Genomic DNA, 19,387 nt, shown 5'->3' with positions numbered 1-19,387 from the left:
ATTGTTCTATTATCTTGGATTCGTGTTGTTTGATTAGTTCTTGATTTATTTGATGGTATTAAGGCTTTTTGTGCCCTTGTTATATTGGTATCTTTATCTCCTTCAAATGGTAAAGTTCCATTATTTTCATTTTCATCTTCTAGTGAGCTTAGTTTGACTTTTCAATTTATTTTTGGCTCTTTTGAATTTGTCAATTTACGTTACTCAAGTGTGGGTTCGCCTTTATCTCTTGGCAATTTAGCATATAGTTCTCATGTATCTCTATATCTCTTGGTAGGTGTTATAGAACAAAAGGACAGCAACAGTTGAGCAACAACCAAATCTTTGAATTTCTGTTATTTTAAATTTTAGTAACAGTTGTAAAATGCAATGTTTTGGTTTTATGTTTTAATGAAAACGGTATGTTTTGGGGGAGTCTAGTTATAGCATCAAAACGAACCATTTTGATGTAAAAGGGTCGTTTAATGAAATTGCAGATTTGAGCAGTTGAACTAACAGCTACCGGGGTGTTAAAAATCGTTACTCACCCATTTTTAGCACCAACCAAGGCATGAAAATGGTGGTTAATGAATTTGGTCATAATTTTCACTATTCTTTCTCTCTAAATTCTCTCAAATTCCTTCCTTCTTCTCCTTTTTCTACTATTTCTATTCATTTTGTTACAAAGGTATCAAGTAAGCAAGTTCCTCATGGCCAACGAGGGAGTCGCCTCCAGGCAGCAAAAAAAGATGGGGATGCTGCAACATGAGTTATCACAACTTTAGATGGAGTTTTCTCAGATTGATGCAAAACTCGACTCATGTTTCAAAGACTTCCATGAAGGATTCAAGGGTGAAATCCGCTCCTATTTGGGTGAAATTCGGACCGAGCTGCATTCCTTGTTTGAGCAATACCTAGGTTAGTCATCATTTGCGAGTGCTGCTGGATTGGTTCATGACAAATGCAAGGGGATTTTGGGAGGGTCTCCTACTGGTTTTCCACCAAAGGAGCACTTGGTCATGTCTCTTATGCCGGATCTAGGTCATATTAAAGCTTCTGCCTGTATTGGAACTTTGGATATGGTTAACAAACCCTTTAAGTTGGACTGTTGACCGCCTCTAAACGTGTTATCTATAACACTCAGTTTCCAATTAACCCCGAATTAAGAATAATTAAGGGATCGCAAGTTGACAACCTATATTGGAAGAAACGAAAAAGCTAGAAACCAAATTGGACATGGTTGAGATCCAATTCTAGTTTGGTTAAGATGGAACCAGTCAGTTCCTTTGTGGAAGACATCATAATTAGCGATGCACGATTTTCCTAAGGTTGGAAGTAACGCGAGAAGGGCTACAAATAGCTGAGAATGGCTTCCTAGGGATGATTTTCTTCCCGACCTTGCCCAATTTCTCTCGTTCTTCATCTTATTCGGTATCTCGAAGAATGATTAGCCATGAAAGGTTTTGCATGGAGCAGACTTCATGAAAATGGACCTGAAAAAAGTAGGGAAGCCAACAAGCAGGTTAGGTTCTTAACCCTTCTGTATATGTAGGATTAAGTTATGGACATTAGAACCATTTTAAGGGTTTTGCATGCTTATGGAAACTTAGGCTTTTGAGATGTAGTGTAAGTTTAACCAATAGGTTTTTGGTTGTAAGGTATTGCTTAGAGAGTGGAAGCTTTGGCTTTCGAGAGAAGGAATAAGCTATGGTAACGATAAAGATTTAGGTGAGTTCTAGACTTCAAACCTATTGTCTATGGTCTACGTTGTTTAAGCATGCCATGGTTGCATAAGCATGAAGCATGAACATGCATTGCATGACTATGGGATAAACCTTAAGGGGTTAGATGAAGTTAGGATGGGAATGGGGAGAGAGCCCATTAGTTACCGCTTCGGGCAAAGCTCTAGACCTTGCAGAGGGAACACTGTGGTGTTTGAGCATCAAGGTTAGGTGGTGTAAAGAAGGTAATAGGAAGAGGATTCGAAAAATGAAATTATGGAATGGTAACTACCGTGACAGCGATATCGAATGGTCTTTTAGGGCGACACCGTGGCGACAATATATGGCATAAGACCATAGATAAAAGAGGCTATGATAGTTTGGTATAAGGTATATGGCGTAAGACTGTAAATGAAAAAGGCTATGACAATTTGGTAAGTACGTAGCATAATACCATGGATGAAAGATGCCATGGTGACATGGTATGTCACGCCCTTAACCCGACCCGTTCTACCAGATCCAAATCTTGGGTTTTACGTCTTTCTTACAGATGTAACTGAAAGTTCCTCTTTCTTATTCATGCAATCGTCTCTCTAAAAGAGTATAGAATCTCTTATTGATGTACATTGTATAATTATATTTACAATTCGCCTATGTACAAACTACTATCTATGGTTACTACAAAGTTTCTTGTCAAATTACAATGTATGGTTATAATTTCAAATCAATAAAATATCAGACTTTCCTACTTTCTCTCTCTTAGTCTACTATGTACATCTTAGACTATTACTTATTTATTTAGGTGTAGACTCTAGCTATAAACATATTGAATTTTTACTCAAATGACTTATGCATAGACTTTGACACGCCACTTGATTTCCTCTGCACGCATAATCGCCCAACGCATTGTTTTCTTAGCATAGGCATTGTCTCTCGATGTACATTCCTTTACAAACCTTAAACATAAACAACTTTTATAAGTTCATAAGAACTTAGTGAGCTAAACCTTAAAATACTTTTTTCATTTATTCTACGTTGCTTATGTTGTTTTGCACATCCTCTTGATTTTCATTTTTTCTTTGGCAGGTACCATACTGAGACTACATTCTTTCTTTCTTTAGAACCATTTTTCCTTCTCTTGAGCGTACTATACTTATCATCTCTTTACCTTCTATATCCTTTCTTTAATCTTATATTTACATAACCCTTGACCTCTTCATTTACTTATCATCTGACTTAATAACTTATTCCATACTCACTAGTCTTTTCATTATCTTCGGGCAGGGTAGACTGCACCCAATACTTATCTCAGAATTTGCTCATATCTTTCTTATTTTAGTACAGTCTCTATTCTTACTCTTAACTCATATCTTTTCCTCGCCATGTTCTGACGCACACTAACCTTTCTATTCATCCTTGTAACTATACGAGGTTTGCCATCCATCACCCAAAGGCATTGTCCTTAGATGATCATCACGAGATCCGTTCTTCAGATTTCACCATGAAGGTGTTCTTTTCCAAAGATAGCCACAAAGTCTTCCTTTCAAAGTCTCGCCACGTAGGTGTCCTTTTAATAAAGATAGCCACAAGGACATCCATTTAACTGAGATAGCCACAAAGGCATCCTTTTAATTGAGATATCCATAAATGCATCCTTTTAACAGAGATTGCCACAAAGGAATTCATTTAATAGAGGCAGCCATAAAGGCATCCTTTTTAACAGAGATTTCTATAAAGGCTTCCTTATAGTAGAGATCGCCACAAAGGCTTCCTTATAACAAATATAACTACAAAGATTTCCTTATAACAGAAATTGCCACAAGGGGTTCCTTATAATAGGGAGTACATTTATATTTAATTTATTTTACATTTGTTACCATCATGTGATAAGGTTTATTTATGTGAGACCTAGTAGAGGAACTCACTAAATTCATTTGAACTTACAAGGTATTCTCCTATGTTTGTAGGATTTGCGAGGATGATCGAGGACCTCGAGGAGGGACCAAGCCAGATGGAATGGAGATCAGAGATCGTTAGAAGTTAGAGTCATGCAAATAGGAAGGGGTACCATTGAAGGCTTCGCCTCAGGATAAAGCATGGTGTAACCAGACATTATCCTTAGAGTTTGAACATTTAGGACAGATAGTCCTTAGCAAGAATTTAATAGTTGTATTGTAACAAACAACTTGATTAAAGGTAGGAATTTGAGAGATTAAGTACTCAGTAACTAGACTTAGTTGTAAGAATTATTATTTTAAATGTCATTATTAGATTGGTTTTATTATTAGATTGTTTTATAGTAGTTGCATTAGCAAAGGTTAATTAAGTATAAGTCCATCTGTGAAGCTCCATACCCATATTCGATGGATAGGTCGAGCGTGGGGTGTTACATTATCGTTTAGAGTATAAATACCACACAAAAATATCAACAATGTCCACAAGTGCACAGGTTAAATTATAATATAGTTATGTTACAACAAAATACTGGTAAGTATTCCGAGGATCGTACCCAAGGAAAGATGAATTAAAAATATATATTTATACAATAATAAGTCTAAATAGTAGTAATTAAAATATATATTACAATGAACAATTAAATATAGAATCAATGATAACTAAATTAACTAAATTGAATAAACATAAAATAATCAAACAACAAAATCAAAATAGCAAGCAGAAGATTAACTCATTTCAGTGGTCATAATTAACTTCAGAATTAGGTTTTATATGAAATTAACTATTAGCTAATTAGTATTAGCTCTCAGCCTCTACTAGTTAATTAATCGACAGATACTCGCTTATATCTCAACCTCACTTTCCCCACCGGGATAAACTATGATTTAATTGGTAAACTTATCTCTCGATCTCATTGATCCTAGATTACTTCCTAGGGTCATCACTCCTAGGGTTTAGGCATACATAATTTATTACTAGTTAACTCCTCTCGGGAAACTTAATCCATCCATTTACTACTTCCACATCCATTCGTTAATCTTCCTAGAGATTTAGCCTCTTATCGATCTAAATGCCATCAGTCTTAGGTTTAATTTAAACATGAAAAAGAAGAAAAATAATTTAAATAAAAGAAGGGTAAGAATTTGCTCAGTCGATAGAATTAGATGCTCTTGGATTTGTGTAATCTTAGAAACGTTAACTTGATCTTCGTTGTCTGGATAAGAACAATGAAATAAACTGAATACTTTAATAGAAAAGACTTAGGTTCAAATCGAACCTAGTCGAAAAGAACAAAGAGTTTTAGAAATGAAATAAAAACGTAATAAAATACCAAATCTACTAACTATGACTTCTAATTGACCTTCCATATCTTAGGAATAGCCTTCCTATTTATAGAGACATTTAAAAATACTAACTAGGTCAATTAAAAGCCTTAATCTTGAAATATGTCGATTTTACAAACGATTTTAGCCTTCCCAATAGTTGTTCCCCATGTCAAGCCCTTTATTGCAACACACCATGCCTTTCTCACGACACAACATCGACATGTGGTATTTGGTCTTCCGGCTTCATGTGTTGTGTCTCAGGAAATCGTGCTCCACTTAGGTGTCATCCACGAGGCTCTGGGGCTGCTAAATATGTAACACCCCACCCAATGAAACCTTAGTATTTGGATACTGTTCAGGTAAATAAGGCGGATGAGATAAGTTTTAAATAGGTATAATGTTAGAACTAGACTAAGTATAAGAACCGTTTAAGTACGCCCTTGGGAGAAGTCTCGAAAGTTTGAAATATAGTCTATAAGAATAAGGCTTAAGATGTAGTTTTATGTGTCCAATGCTAGGATAGGATTAAGTATAAGCTACTTTTCGAGTACGCCAATGACGGTATGGTCTAGTAGATTCTAAAGGGAATAAAGCTTATGGCTAACCTTTGGGAAAACTAAGTATGATGGTCGAGAATAGTGTTAAGGGTATAGGTATATGACTAAGACGCCAGGTTATAAAGACGTACAATAAGCTAAGTAGTGTTTGCCCAAAAAGGGGCCATTTTAGTGTAGAAAGTAGGTGAATTGAGAGCGTTCTATTTATACGGCCCTCTGTAATAGGAATAGTTAAGGAACCATAAAGAGGAATATTTGACTAAATAGTTGTAGTAGCCCAAATGCATTTTTGGCGTGTGGAATAAGCGGATTCTAATATGGAAATCAATAAATAAGGATTCCTAGTCAAAATAGGATGATAAATGAGACGAAAAATAAAGGTCACGAAAAGGATGGATGTGAGGTATGAGGCCACACCAGAAGGCATAATGCCTCTAGAGACCAATGAGGTTGCATACTAGTTGATTTGTTAGGAAAGCTGGTTAGGAACTAACGAAACGCTAACCAGAAGAATTAAAGGCTGAAGGAGTATCAGGTAAGTCTCTTAAATGTGACATATTTTGATAAGCCACTTAGTCTTGACGTGACCTTTATCAAGTCCCCATGAAAACTTAAGGCAAGTTAAAAGGACACCTGGGTTAAGTTAAGGGGGTTATCTTCCTTCTTAAGGACAGAAGGGCTTAGTAGATGGAGGTTGCCTCCCAACAAATAGGTTTGAAACCTCAATTTTTGCTAGTGATTTTCCCCGTCAACAAGGTACGTTTCATGACTCTGACTTCTAGAGAAAAGCAAATTTGTAAGTATACTTGAAGAAATAAGGCTAAATGATATGTCTGAGTTAAAGTAAAGGCGAAAGGTTATTCAAATGAGCTTTAACAAAGTGTCTCTGTTTGGTGAGGTGAGGAGGCCATAGCATCTGGTTGGATGAAAGATCTAGAGCTTAAGCGATTTATTTCAAGAAGAAAGGGATAGGTCTGAAGTTTAAGTTGTCTTTAAAGTTATAAGGTGAGTCTCTAAGCTAAATTTTGCAAATGTATTATGCCTGTTAGAACCTTTCGTGAAAACAAGCCAAAGTGCATGGTGTGATGATTCTGAGTGAAATGTATGTCTGATGAACTTACATGAATGATTCATATGAAAAATGGTTAATGTGTCTGAATGAGTAAAGTGTGTATATGTGTGTTTTGATGACTTGAACAAGTCTGTTATTAGTAAGTGTATGCATGAAGTTTAAGGGAATGTATCACATATCTGTAAGCATGAATGCATTTGTTATGAAGAAGTCTAAAAGAAATAAGTCTATCAAGTATGAGTCTGCATGACAAGCATGTGTCTATCTCCAGAGTCGTCTAAAAGGGTCCGTTGGGACTAAAAACATGAAACTCAAGATAAAGCGGTCCGTTGGGACTAAAAACATGAAACTCAAGATAAAGCGGTCCGTTGGGACTAAAAACACGAATCTTTGATAAGGACAAGTCCATGGCCATGGCACTCTGAAGACCATATAGTGTAAGACCTTGGCTAGGCCATGACATCATATGAAATATGTAAAAGATGGTTGGGTGAGTACTAGCGATGAGGGGCAAACCTCACGATGATGAGTATAGGAAAATCCTTATCGTTAAAAACACCAATTTCCATAAAAGGACACCTTTATGGCTAACTCTGAAAGGACACCTTTGTGGCTATCTCTGAAAGGATTCCTTTATGACTATCTCAGTTAAAAGTGAGCCTTTGTGACTATCTCAGTTAAAAGTGAGCCTTTGTGGCTATCTCAGTTAAAAGTGGGCATTTGTGGCTATCTCAGTTAAAAGTGAGCCTTTGTGGTGATCTTTGTTATAAGAAAGCCTTTGTAGAGATCTCCGTTATAAGAAAGCCTTTGCGGCGATCCCTGTTATAAAGATGTCTTGTGGCCATCTCTGCTAAAAGGATGCCTTTTTGTCTATCTCTGTTAAAGGAATGTCTGGTGGAAAACTCTACTAAAGAGGAATGCCTTCGTGGAGGAATCTGAAGAACAATATTCATGATGTCATTTGAAGACAATGCCTTCGAGTGAACACCTAGCGAATGGTGAACTCTATATAATTATAAAAATGGATAGAAAGACTAGTGTGTGCCAGAGTATGTGGCAAAGTAAAGATACAAGTTAAGAGTAAGAATAGAAAATGTACTAAAGTAAGGAAGAAAAGGCAAATTCTAAGATAAGTATTGGGCGTAGTCTACCCCGCATGAAGATAATGATAAGACTAGTGATTATGGAGTAAGTTATTAAATTTGATAATAAGTTAAGTGATAGGTTAAGGATGATGTAAAGGTAAGATTTAAGAAAGGAGATAGAAGTAAAGAGATGTTAAGTATAGTATGCCCTAAGTACGGTACGCCAAAGAAAGGGTAAAATGGTTCTGAAGAAAGAAAGATGGTAGACTCAATATTGTACCCACCAAAGAAAGAAGAAAGGTTAAGAAATACCTAAGGATGTACAATATACCATGTGCAATAAAGAATGAATGAAAAAGGTATTCTAAGGTTTAGCTCACTAAGTTCTTACGAACTTACTAAAGTTATTTTTGTTTTCAGGTATACAAAGGAATAAGCACTGAGAGACGGTGCCAAGGCTACGCCAAGGCAGCTATGCACCGGGCTATGCCAAGGAAGCGGTGCACTAGGCTGTTATGCATACAGAGGAAATCAGGTGGTGTAACACCCCCAACCTGTATCCGTCGTCAGAATAGGGTTACGGAGCATTACATCACAACTATGAACTTATCATTTCATTTGAATAACATACAAGATATAAACATAACATTAACCATAGCTACAAGCTACTGCATTTAAGCATAACTCTTTTAGAATTGACTACACATTAAACCATTTTATGAGAAATTACATATATTGATTCTTACCACTCTTTCATGCACATAAGCATATTTCCATTTGGTCACTTACTATTTCAATGCATATATTTAAAGCTAACATAATACAATCTAACCAATAGCTTGGCATAAGCCTAAGCATCATCAACAACACTTGTTAATGCACCAATTCATAATCCACTTGAATTAACATAAGATAAGTCATTAAACATGAAATACCTCACTTGAAATCATAAATTTCATGAACATAGACATACCTTCAATTAACATTTTCTTTTCTTTCCTTTTTCATAGTTTTCATGATATAAGTCATTTGAATACTTATCGTTCCTTTCCTTTTCTTACTCATCTCATTTGCATAGTACAAAATATAAACATAAAATTTACCTTTTATATTCCTGTCATCCACAATATCATCAGGTGAATTGAAATATTCAATTCAAACTCAAATATAAGACAATTCCATCAAAATCACTAAACAAGTTACCTTACCGAGATTAACAATCAGATGAAAGACTTATAGAGAAGAGTACATCGTAAACAAAAGCTCATAAGAGCTGGTCCTCCCGAACACGCCAACAGAAGCTCATAAGAGCTGAACAGAAGCTCATAAGAGCTAAACAGAAGCTCAAAAGAGCTGATCCACCAGAATCACGCCAAATAGAAAGTATAACATGAGAGTTCGCAACAAATGCTAAACCTCAGTTTAATTGGGTAATATACCGATATCTCCCTCCAATACCATCTCCACTCCAAACCCCCGTAATATACCAAAGCAAAAATGTACTCTAATTCCGCGTTCAATCCAAACCGAGTATCAAAATCAATAATATATATCAATTCCCTATTCATTATCCACAATTAAAAATAAATATAAGTTTTTAAATGACAATCTACTCAATAATACATATTGATATTAAATTCTAAACCGTATGAACTTACCTGGCCAAATCATAGAAATGTCGAAGCATAGGGGCCTTTTAGTAATTTTCTATTTTCCTCGATTTTAAACTCGATCTGATCTAAATTAATAATTTTATTCAATTTATAATTTAGATAGTAAAAAAAATTATTCAATGCAATTTAGTCATTTTTTATATTTTTACAAAATTGCCCCTAAATTTTAATTTTATTCAATTTAGTCCTTGAGCCTAAAACATGTAAATCAACCATTTTTACCCAAATTTAAGCTTAGCCGAATGTTCATAGCTTCCAATACAGCTTATATTAATAAAAATTCACATCAAATCCTTGTACTTTTATTATTTAACAATTTAGTCCCTAATCGATAAATTTATCAAAAATTACGTAATAAAATACTTTTAAATAATAAATAATATCTCAAATTCATCATTTAAGATAAAAAAATCACTAGATTCATCAATGGAACCATTCAAAATTTTTAACAGTTTCAACATCAAAGGTACGGGCTAGCTGGACCTAGTTGCAACGATCTCAAAAACATACAAATTATTAGAAACGGGGCTAAAACATACTTACATGCATAAGGATGAGGGAATCAAAGCTTCAAGTTCTCTCCCAAAGATGGTTTCAGCAAGGTTGAAGAAAATGAATAGGAAACTTGCTAACTTTCCAATTTGTTTTTGTTTAATTTTAATTTATTTACCATTATGCCATTAACATGAAATTTTCTATCATTTTTAATTCTAATTGTTGTCCCACAAATTTATTATGGCTTATTTATTAAATAGATCCTCCGTCAATTACTAATTGAGGCATATGATCACCTAATTGCTTTAATTAGCAAGTTTTGCACCTTTTACAATTTAGTCATTTTTCTTTAATTAACAATCGAAAACATTAAAAAAATTTTAACGAAAATTTAATACCACCTTAATGACACTCTGTAAATATTTATAAAATATTTAGTGCTCGTTTTATAGAAACGAGGTCCCGATACTTCATTTTCTAAAACCGCTTGACTTTAGGGTCTTATCACTTAAACTTAATTAATCATTCATAAAACAAAAATTACCGTATCAAAAACCTTATAAAACCAAAAGTGACTTGTAAATATTAAATAATAATATTTACGAACTTACTCGTCAGATTTGTGGCCCTAAGACCACTGTTTCTAACACCACTAAAAATCAGGTTGTTACAAGTGGCATGTTAAAGTCTACGTATAAGTCATTATGTGGAAATTCAAAATGTTTATAGCTATTGTAAGACCCCAAAATAGGGTCTAAGAGTTTTACGGGTATTTTAAGAATTTTAGCACTAGAGTGCTCGAAATTTCGTAGAATGGTAAACCGAAATTATATTCAACTAGGGCATGTTAGTTGTTAAATCAATTTTTTGAAAATGTGCTTTGGAAACACTTAATTTTAGAAAAAGGATTGATTTGTAATAGAGTCAAAACGGTGAGCATTTATGTTGCAGGTTCACCAATTTTTAAAATTGAACCTAATAAACCCCCACTCCTAGCATATTTCACGATAACTTCTTCCCTTCTCTTTAAAGTTGTCGTCCCTTAATTTTCCCTCACCATTAGAACCAATTTTTTATTCTCAAACCATAATACTTTGATTTCCTATCATTCCCAAGCATTAAACCTTTCTAAAACTCCAAGAAAAACATTCAAAAACTCCATAGATTTCATTATCTTCTCCAAACGTGGGTTTTTTGGATTTGTGTCAAAACTCATTTAATCTTCCATCAAAGGTAATGTTTCAAATTCTTATGAGTTTTTCATGATATCTAGTCCTTAAAATTAAAGTATTAGCCATTGAATCACAAGTTTTTAATAAAAGCCAAAATTTGGGACATTAATGGTGGATTTAGTATTTTGAGTAAAAATATGGTTTCAAAGTGTTTTTCAACTCGTTTTGTCATGATTAGAAGGTTTATAAACTTATCTTAAATTTTCGTTAATGAATTCTTACGCTTTAATGAATTTTGTGAAAATTGCCAAAAATATTTCGAAAAATTTTGATACCATGAATTGGATAGTTTTTAGTGGTTTAAAGGTTGAGGATTAGGTGTAGATGACTAATTAGATTAATGGATTTCATTTTAGGTAAAAAGGTTAAGTGTAGGCCGAGTTATGAGCATTCTAAGTGTGTTATGTTAAAGGTTTTGGTTACATGAGAACTTAGAATAGGTTGATGTTTTAGTTGGTTTATGTGAGTCCTTGACTAATATCTTATTGTGAATATTGTATGGTTGTTATGTGTAAAGCCTTGGATTCATTGGAGCCTTCTACAAGTTAAAGGAAGAGCTAGTTTGAGCTTTTGACTTCTTGGCGAAAGCACAGTGGTGAGTGTTTGGGATCGCTACTTGTAGTCAAGAGTCATGAGTTAATTGAGAATTTAGTAGTAGTCTAAACGACTACTCTAAATTCTGAGTGCAAGTTTTCTTGTATCTATACTCGTTTTGTGGTTTTGTGCTTATATGATTATGAAATTGTGCATGGTAATGAGAAGCTCAAACATGTGATATGTGGATATGGTAACTTTTGTGAAAAATGAAAATGTATACATGGTATATATAGGTTAAATGATAGCGATATTGATTTGCAAAAGATACTAACAATGCAGTGATAGTGCACGGATAATCGGTAAGTGATATATGATTGTTTTTCGGATATTTTGGCCTTGTGATCTTGAAACCATTGGATAAGTTGGCATGCCATAGGATTGTGAGTAATCACCTATATGTACAATGATTTTGGGTGTTGATTCCCTGGGACATGTTGGAGGGATAAGGGAATGTGAGCTAAGCTCTATTTAACGAGACATATGAGGGGAAATAAGGAGAGTGTTAGCTATATCCTACACTTTTGGGAAATGTTTGACTCTTTGAGTCTATATGGTGTGTTAGAGATCCATGTATCCAATGAGTGATGATAGATCTCACTTTATGTTTCATACCTCAAGTGCCAATTTATCGTTATGTGTGACTTGTGTGAAAGGTAATATATGATTGATTAAATATGTGTGTTACATGATATATGTTTGCATGAGTATGCAAATGTTGTGTAGATGAACTAGTAGGTAATGCATGGATAGAAACTCTACGACACTAGAGATAGGCCTATTATAGTTGTACTTATAAATTGTTGTCTTGAGAATGCATGATGATATGTTTGTGATGTGGTTATTCTAATCATTCACTGAGCTTGTTAAGCTCACCCACTCCCTTCTTTACCCATTGCAAATTAGCTGCGTACCAGTGTGAGCAGTGTGGTTTTCTGAGAGGTGATCCAAGCCAGTTTTGTGTTATTCCATAGGTGTTCTTTATTTATTTATGTTTTGGGAAAAAAACAATGTGGTAGACTTGTTATAGCCATGTTGATTTCTGGACATTTTGCTAGTCTTTGATTTGGTTTATAAGGATTACATGTTTTTAATATGCTTAGTTCCATGAACATGAGAATGGTTCGACGTTACTTGTTCGATGTGATTTTGTGATTTTGAATTGCAGATATGGCCGTTGAATGATTATTTGTTGAATTAATTGAGGTATGATGTTTAGGAACTAAAGTGGAATGGAATAATTGCATATGTATGCTGCATTTTTAAGGTCTAGAGCAGAGGTATCGATAATCGGGTTTTAAAAATCGATACCCCTATGCTTGAAACGTGCAGAAAGTTAGAATAGAGATTTGGTATCGATATCTTTGCTCGAGTATAGATACTCAAGGTTAAAGAATCGATATTTCATGACAGGTACCGATAATTTTCGAGATTTGGGTTTTCAATCTAGAAATAGAATGCAAGTTTGGTATCGTTTTTCCAGATGGTATCGATACCACTTAGAGAAAATATCGATACCCTAGAGTCAGTATTAATACCTATGGACATGTTTTGGAAATTTTTCTAAATGGACCTTATGCTTGTTTTAAAATGTTTATAAGTCTAATTATTGTAAAATTTGCCTAAAACAATAATAAATCTCAAGTTTGAGTGTCTTAAAACCTTCACAAATAATAAAATTATGGATGTTTTGTTTAGAATGAACTTTCTACTTGATGTATGTGACATGAGATGGTGGTGTGACATCCCATATTTGGGCTTGGCGACCAAGCCGGGTATAGAGTGTTACAACTAAAGTACTGTGCCTAAATAAATAAGTAGTACTCCAAGATGTATACTGTAGGTTAAAGAGAGGAAGTAGGAAAGTCTAATAATTTATTAAGTCGAGATGATAATCACACAATGTATTTTTACAAGAAACTCTGTAGTAGTCTGTACATAGGCAAAATATAAATCTACACCAATAAGAAATTATGTTACATTCATAAAGACATTTACAATAGTGAATAAAAGAAAGAGGAAATTTTTAGTTACATCTATAAGAAGGACGTAACACCCGAGATTCGGATCTGGTAGATCGGGTTTGGTTGAGGGCATTACAAAATATTTATCTTGCACACTCAATTGAACACATTAGAACTAACTAAGGCTCGAATTGGCCTAATAGGTCAAGAAACATCAATTTATACGTAAAAACACTTATTTTTATACTTAAGCTACTAAGGATGAAAATAACATAATTAATCCTAAAATGACTAGAAAACAAGCCCCTAAAGTGCTAAATTGTACCAAACTACCACCACATTTGGTGGCAGGTCAATTGTCCATACTTTGATGAGACTAACTTCCGAGGGTGGTGGTCCAAGATTGAGCAATTTTTTGAAGCTGAATGTGTGGGAGATCATGCCAAAGTCAGACTTGTTATGCTGCACTTGGAGGGAAAACCCTTGGATTGGCACCATTTCTTTACTTAAAGGAACTACATCAACTGACTTGGGAAGTATATGCTTGAGGGTTGAAGAAATGTTTTGGTTCTGACACTTTTTTAGATCTTATGGCTGAGTTAGTGTCCCTTAAGAAGTTGGGATTAGTGGACCACTTCAATGACCATTTTGTAAGTTGAACAAATTACACTTGCCTGAAACTTATTCATTGAGCATTTTTATGAGTAAATTGAAGCCAGAGGTTACGCAATACTTAAGATTGTTTAAACCAAAAACCTTGGTGGAAGGGTATTTGGTGGCTCAACATGTAACACCCCAAATAAGGCCTAGACGTTATGGCTGAATCCAAGAGTGTTACGAAGAAGGGTTTTGAAACCGACGGCACCTCGGTAAAACCACGACTAGTTACTTAATCAAACATCCAAGTGTTATAAAACAATTTTGTTTACACATATACATTGTTGGAACTGTTTCAGTTATTCTTTGAAATCAACCATTTATTTCACAGCGGAAGTTCGAAAACCGTTTATGATGTGATCATGGCCAAGGACTCAACCAAGGCTACTGATGAACTAATGGAGCTACCAATGGGGCCGATCACTCGTGCTCGAGCTAAGAGGTTCAAGGAAGCTATTTCGGGTCTCATTGATCGAATTTGGGGAGAAGCTGTTGCGAGGCTCATTGATCAATAGTAGACATGCACCTCATGCGTTCCATACAGCTTGCTTCAAGCTAATCTTTAATTTTTAGCTTGCTATTTTCGGTTGCTGAAATAAGGACATTAAGTCATTTTAGTTATTTTAGTTATTAAAGTTTGAATCTTTAATTATGCCATAATTTGAACATCATTAATTTGAGTTTTAACTATGTCATAATCTGAACATCTTTAATAAGTGATAAGTCTATTAATTATGTCCTATTTGTACAACATTAATATATGTTTTAATATATGTTTTAATTTGGTCTTAGTTCAGACATATTAATTTTGTCTAAAGTTCATACGGATTAAATTGTGTCTTATTAGTGAAGTTAATCCGAGTTTAAATGTTTTTTGTAGGTTGTTCACATTGGCTGCCCAACAAGTATATTCAATGGACGACATTTAATGGAGAGACATGCATTTGGATGTGCATGCATGGGCAGCTGCTGGTTTCACACTTGACTAATCAATTTTTCGTGGAAGGTAATGGACACAAGTGTTTTCACACTTGACTAATCAGCGGGTTGCTAAGTTCACACCAAAGTGACCGTCCAAATCTGGCTGTTCACACTTGAAGACTATTCATGTGCCACAAGTAGAATTAAAATTATAGATGCACATTCGGCTTCCCAAGAAGGCATCAATCCATGTTCACACCTCCTTAACTGATCAGATACTTGCACATTCAACTCAACTTCAAAGTATACATGGTTTGACTGCTTGGGAATTGCAGGCTATTGCTGTCCTGCACTCCTAGAAATCTTCAAGGGAATTATTGTTCAATTCAATAGACATTCAGCTCAATTAAGCTGATTAAAACATGTCCATTCGGCTGGACCTTTTACAACCTATAAATACTAGGCTTAAATCATGTAGAAAGAACTTTTGAACTTTTGATATAATTGAGAATGTTCAATCTCTTTGTTCTTCCTTGACTCAAATTGACTTATCAAGTGAACCTTGTGGCATCAATCTGATTCTTCTTGAACTTATCACTTCTTTGAAGTGTGGCGTTCAACCTATACTGATTCGTTCCTATCTCTTATAGATAGTGGGTTACGGTTAAGCTATCAACTCCATTTTCAACTTAAGAGCTACCATAAGAATTGGGTCAATATTACCATATAATATTGGTTCTCTCTTTAGCCTTAAGACAAACCTATCTTTGCCATCTTTATCCATTAAAAATCCCTTTGTTTCAAGCCAACTTTGTTCGTTTACAACTCTTCCAATAACTAATCCCATACTTCTTAATTTTATGATCGTGAACACAAGCAGCTCGATTCACCTAACGAGTACGAGATCGCATCAGTTTAAAACAAAACCAAGCTCGTTTTTCCAAAAACCATTTGTTAAAACCATTGTTTATATAAAGAGTTTTTGTCAATGTTTAAAGAAAAGAAAACAAAGCAAAATCCAAATCCAACAATTAAACCATACAGTTTAGAGAGTCCCAAAAATTACAAACTCTTAAGAAAAACCCAATTTTAAAATTTAATCATTATTACTAAATAAAAAAAATCTCGATAGAGTGGACAACGCTGAGTCTCCGCCGCACCGACCCGCCTAAGTCTGTGGATTATCTAATAGAACAGATAAACAGATGTGAGTTTTCGTAAACTCAGTGTGTAACTCAATAGAAGTAGACATGCAATATACACAAAAGTCTCATATACAGTCAGATACAGATTCAGACCTAAGTCCATGACAGATACAGATAGCAGAATTAGATATCCAGAGTCCTACCCCCGTCTCCTACACACCATCTCCGACCATCCCATCACGCCATGTGGGGTTAAAAACACCTACCTATCCCTATACACCATATAGTGTCAATGCGACACATGACAGATAATATGCAGTCAAGCTGCCAGAATATAGGAGTCGCCATACAGATCACTTCCTGCACATATCCAATTCCCACTTAAATCATAGATACAGAATATAGATACAAAAATATCATGCTTAACATGCTCGTATACAGATAACATATATACTCAAATAGAACAGTTAGACATGCATATCAGTGTCCTACTCAGATTAGACTATTAGAATACCAGATCACATGATTTAGGGTATTTTTGGCTTTCATAGAAACTCGATTTTCCATGTTAGAAGTACACACCTGGTTTGATTTTGATGCGAAAGTAATCCCGAGACATCTCAAACCTAAAAATAGTATACCAAACACCGTTCTTAGCAATCAAATTACAAAATCATCAATACAAAATTGAGCGACGTGTATACACTTATCGCTATTAAACCCGACCATGCGCACAGATTAGCCCGATTGAGCGAAACCACTATCTCACCACCTTCTCCTATACAAAACGTTTATAGAGAATTACTTTCCCTTACAACCCACACTAAGAATACAAGCGAAAAGGAGAACCCAATAACTTACTAAAACGGAACCAATCTACAAGTGAAAACCTCCCACTTACTTGACCACATGAAACACTGAAATCCTGAATTGTACACAATAAAAAAATGATGGTACAGATTGGAAAGGAAGATGACAAAAGAAAGGAAGAGTGGAGGAAAGCAAAACGAACGTCAGAAATTTGGGAGAGAGAGAGAACCAAAATTTTGGAAAAAAACAAAATAAAATAAATTCAAATAATATCTATCCTAACCTCCCATTAACCACTAAATCCCACTAACCCACTAACTCTCAGCTCCTTCAGAAATTCACTTCCACTCAACCTTTATCTCATAACCAAAACAAAAATATCATCCATGCTTTCGTAGGGAATCGAACACAGGACCTCCAGCAAGCTAACTCCTTACCATTCGAACCAGCAGGCTCATTCTGATATTAGTTTACTAAAGATAACATATAACCCAACCCACCAAGGATAAGGCTAGGATAAAAAATAACCCAAAATTTTCAAATGTGAGACTTGAACCCAAGAACTCATACACACACCCAGAACTCTTAATCGCTGAAGCAGATACTCATTTATGTCAGATTTCACAAAAATAGACTTAAATTATTCAGGGCGTTACAATTCTACCCCCTAAAAGAAATTTTGGCCTCGAAATTTACCTGATTCGAACAGCTGAGGATATTGTTGACGCATCGAGTCCTCAGATTCCCACGTGGCTTCTTCAGTGCCATGATTCCGCCACAGAACCTTAACCAAAGGTATGGACTTCCTCCTCAGAACCTTAATATCTCGATCCAAAATTTGAACTGGGTCCTTATTAAAAGTTAAGTCCGATCTAACCTCGATCTCCTCAACACAGACAACATGAGATGGATTTGACCGGTACCGCCTCAACATCGAGACGTGAAAGACATCATGGATACAATTAAACTCTGGTGGTAGCTCTAACTGGTAAGCGACCGGTCCCACACGCTTCAGACTCCGATACGGCTCAATGAACGTAGGACTCAACTTGCCCTTACGACTGAACCTCAAAACTTTCTTCCACGGAGATACCTTAAGAAATATGAAGTCACCCATAGCGTACTCGATCCTGAATCAATCTAACCTTATCTTCAGTCTCGGAAACCAACTCTGGACCCAAAATCTGTTGCTCACCCAACTCAGTCCAACATAGTAGTGTACGGCACTTAGAACTATACAAAGCCTTGTAAGGTGTCATCTAGATGCTAGACAGGAAACTATTATTCTAGGCGAACTCAGCTAACGGCAGAAAATCCTCCCAGCTACCTTGGAAATCAATCACACAACTCTGAAGCATATCCTTCAGTATTTGAATCACTCTCTCAGATTGACCATCGGTCTGAGGGTGGAACGCAGTACTAAGATCCAATCTCGAACCCAGAGCCTTATACAGTTTCTTTCAAAATCGAGAGGTGAAGTGAGGATCCCTATCAGAGATTATCGAAACTGGAACCCCATACAGTCTTACAATCTCAGAGATGTAGAGCTTCACTAACTTTTGCAGTGAATAATCCGTTTGAACCGGAATGAAATGGGTGAACTTGGTCAATCGATCCATAATGATCCAAACAGAATCCTTTTTAGTGGGTATCAAGGGCAACCCACTAACGAAGTCCATCGTCACTCGCTCCCATTTCCACAAGGGAATCTTAACAGGTTACAGCAAACTCGAAGGCAACTGGTGCCCAGCCTTAACTTGCTGGCACATCAGACAACGAGCAACAAAATTCGTTACCTCTAGTTTCAATCTCGGCCACTAATACAGTTCACGAAGATTCCGATACATCTTATTACCACCGGGATGCATAGCATAAGAGCTACTATGTGCCTCCCTCAGAATCGTATGCCTCAGAATAAAATCATTTGGTACACAAACCCATCCCCGGAACCATAGAAATCCATTCTTATTCAGTCTAAAATTAGAAGTACTGTCATTCTCAACCTGACGAAACCATAAACCCAGAGACTTATCCCCTAATAGATTTTCTAAAATATACCCAAACCAAGTCGTCTTAACTTGCAACTCAGCTAACAAACCCCGATCATCAAACAGACCAAGACGAGCGAACATCGCTCTCAAATCATTCATCGCTCTACGACTAAGAGCATCGGCCACCACATTGGCCTTACCAGGATGATA

General features: G+C 35.5%; 1 protein-coding gene across 1 annotated transcript; it reads right to left on the bottom strand.

Moving 5' to 3' along the window:
• Positions 1-16,695: 16,695 nt before the first annotated feature.
• Positions 16,696-18,445, bottom strand: LOC105765293 (uncharacterized). The gene is made up of 3 exons (XM_012584307.1): positions 18,332-18,445; positions 17,883-18,195; positions 16,696-16,736 (listed from the first exon to the last, which is right to left on the bottom strand). Exons 1-3 carry the CDS (start codon positions 18,443-18,445, stop codon positions 16,696-16,698), a joined length of 468 nt encoding a protein of 155 aa, XP_012439761.1.
• Positions 18,446-19,387: the final 942 nt, after the last annotated feature.

The sequence above is a fragment of the Gossypium raimondii genome, chromosome 13 (assembly GCF_025698545.1).
Source record: "Gossypium raimondii isolate GPD5lz chromosome 13, ASM2569854v1, whole genome shotgun sequence".
In the NCBI taxonomy this organism is placed as follows: Eukaryota; Viridiplantae; Streptophyta; class Magnoliopsida; order Malvales; family Malvaceae; genus Gossypium; species Gossypium raimondii.
This window is presented reverse-complemented; position numbering and strand designations above follow the sequence as displayed.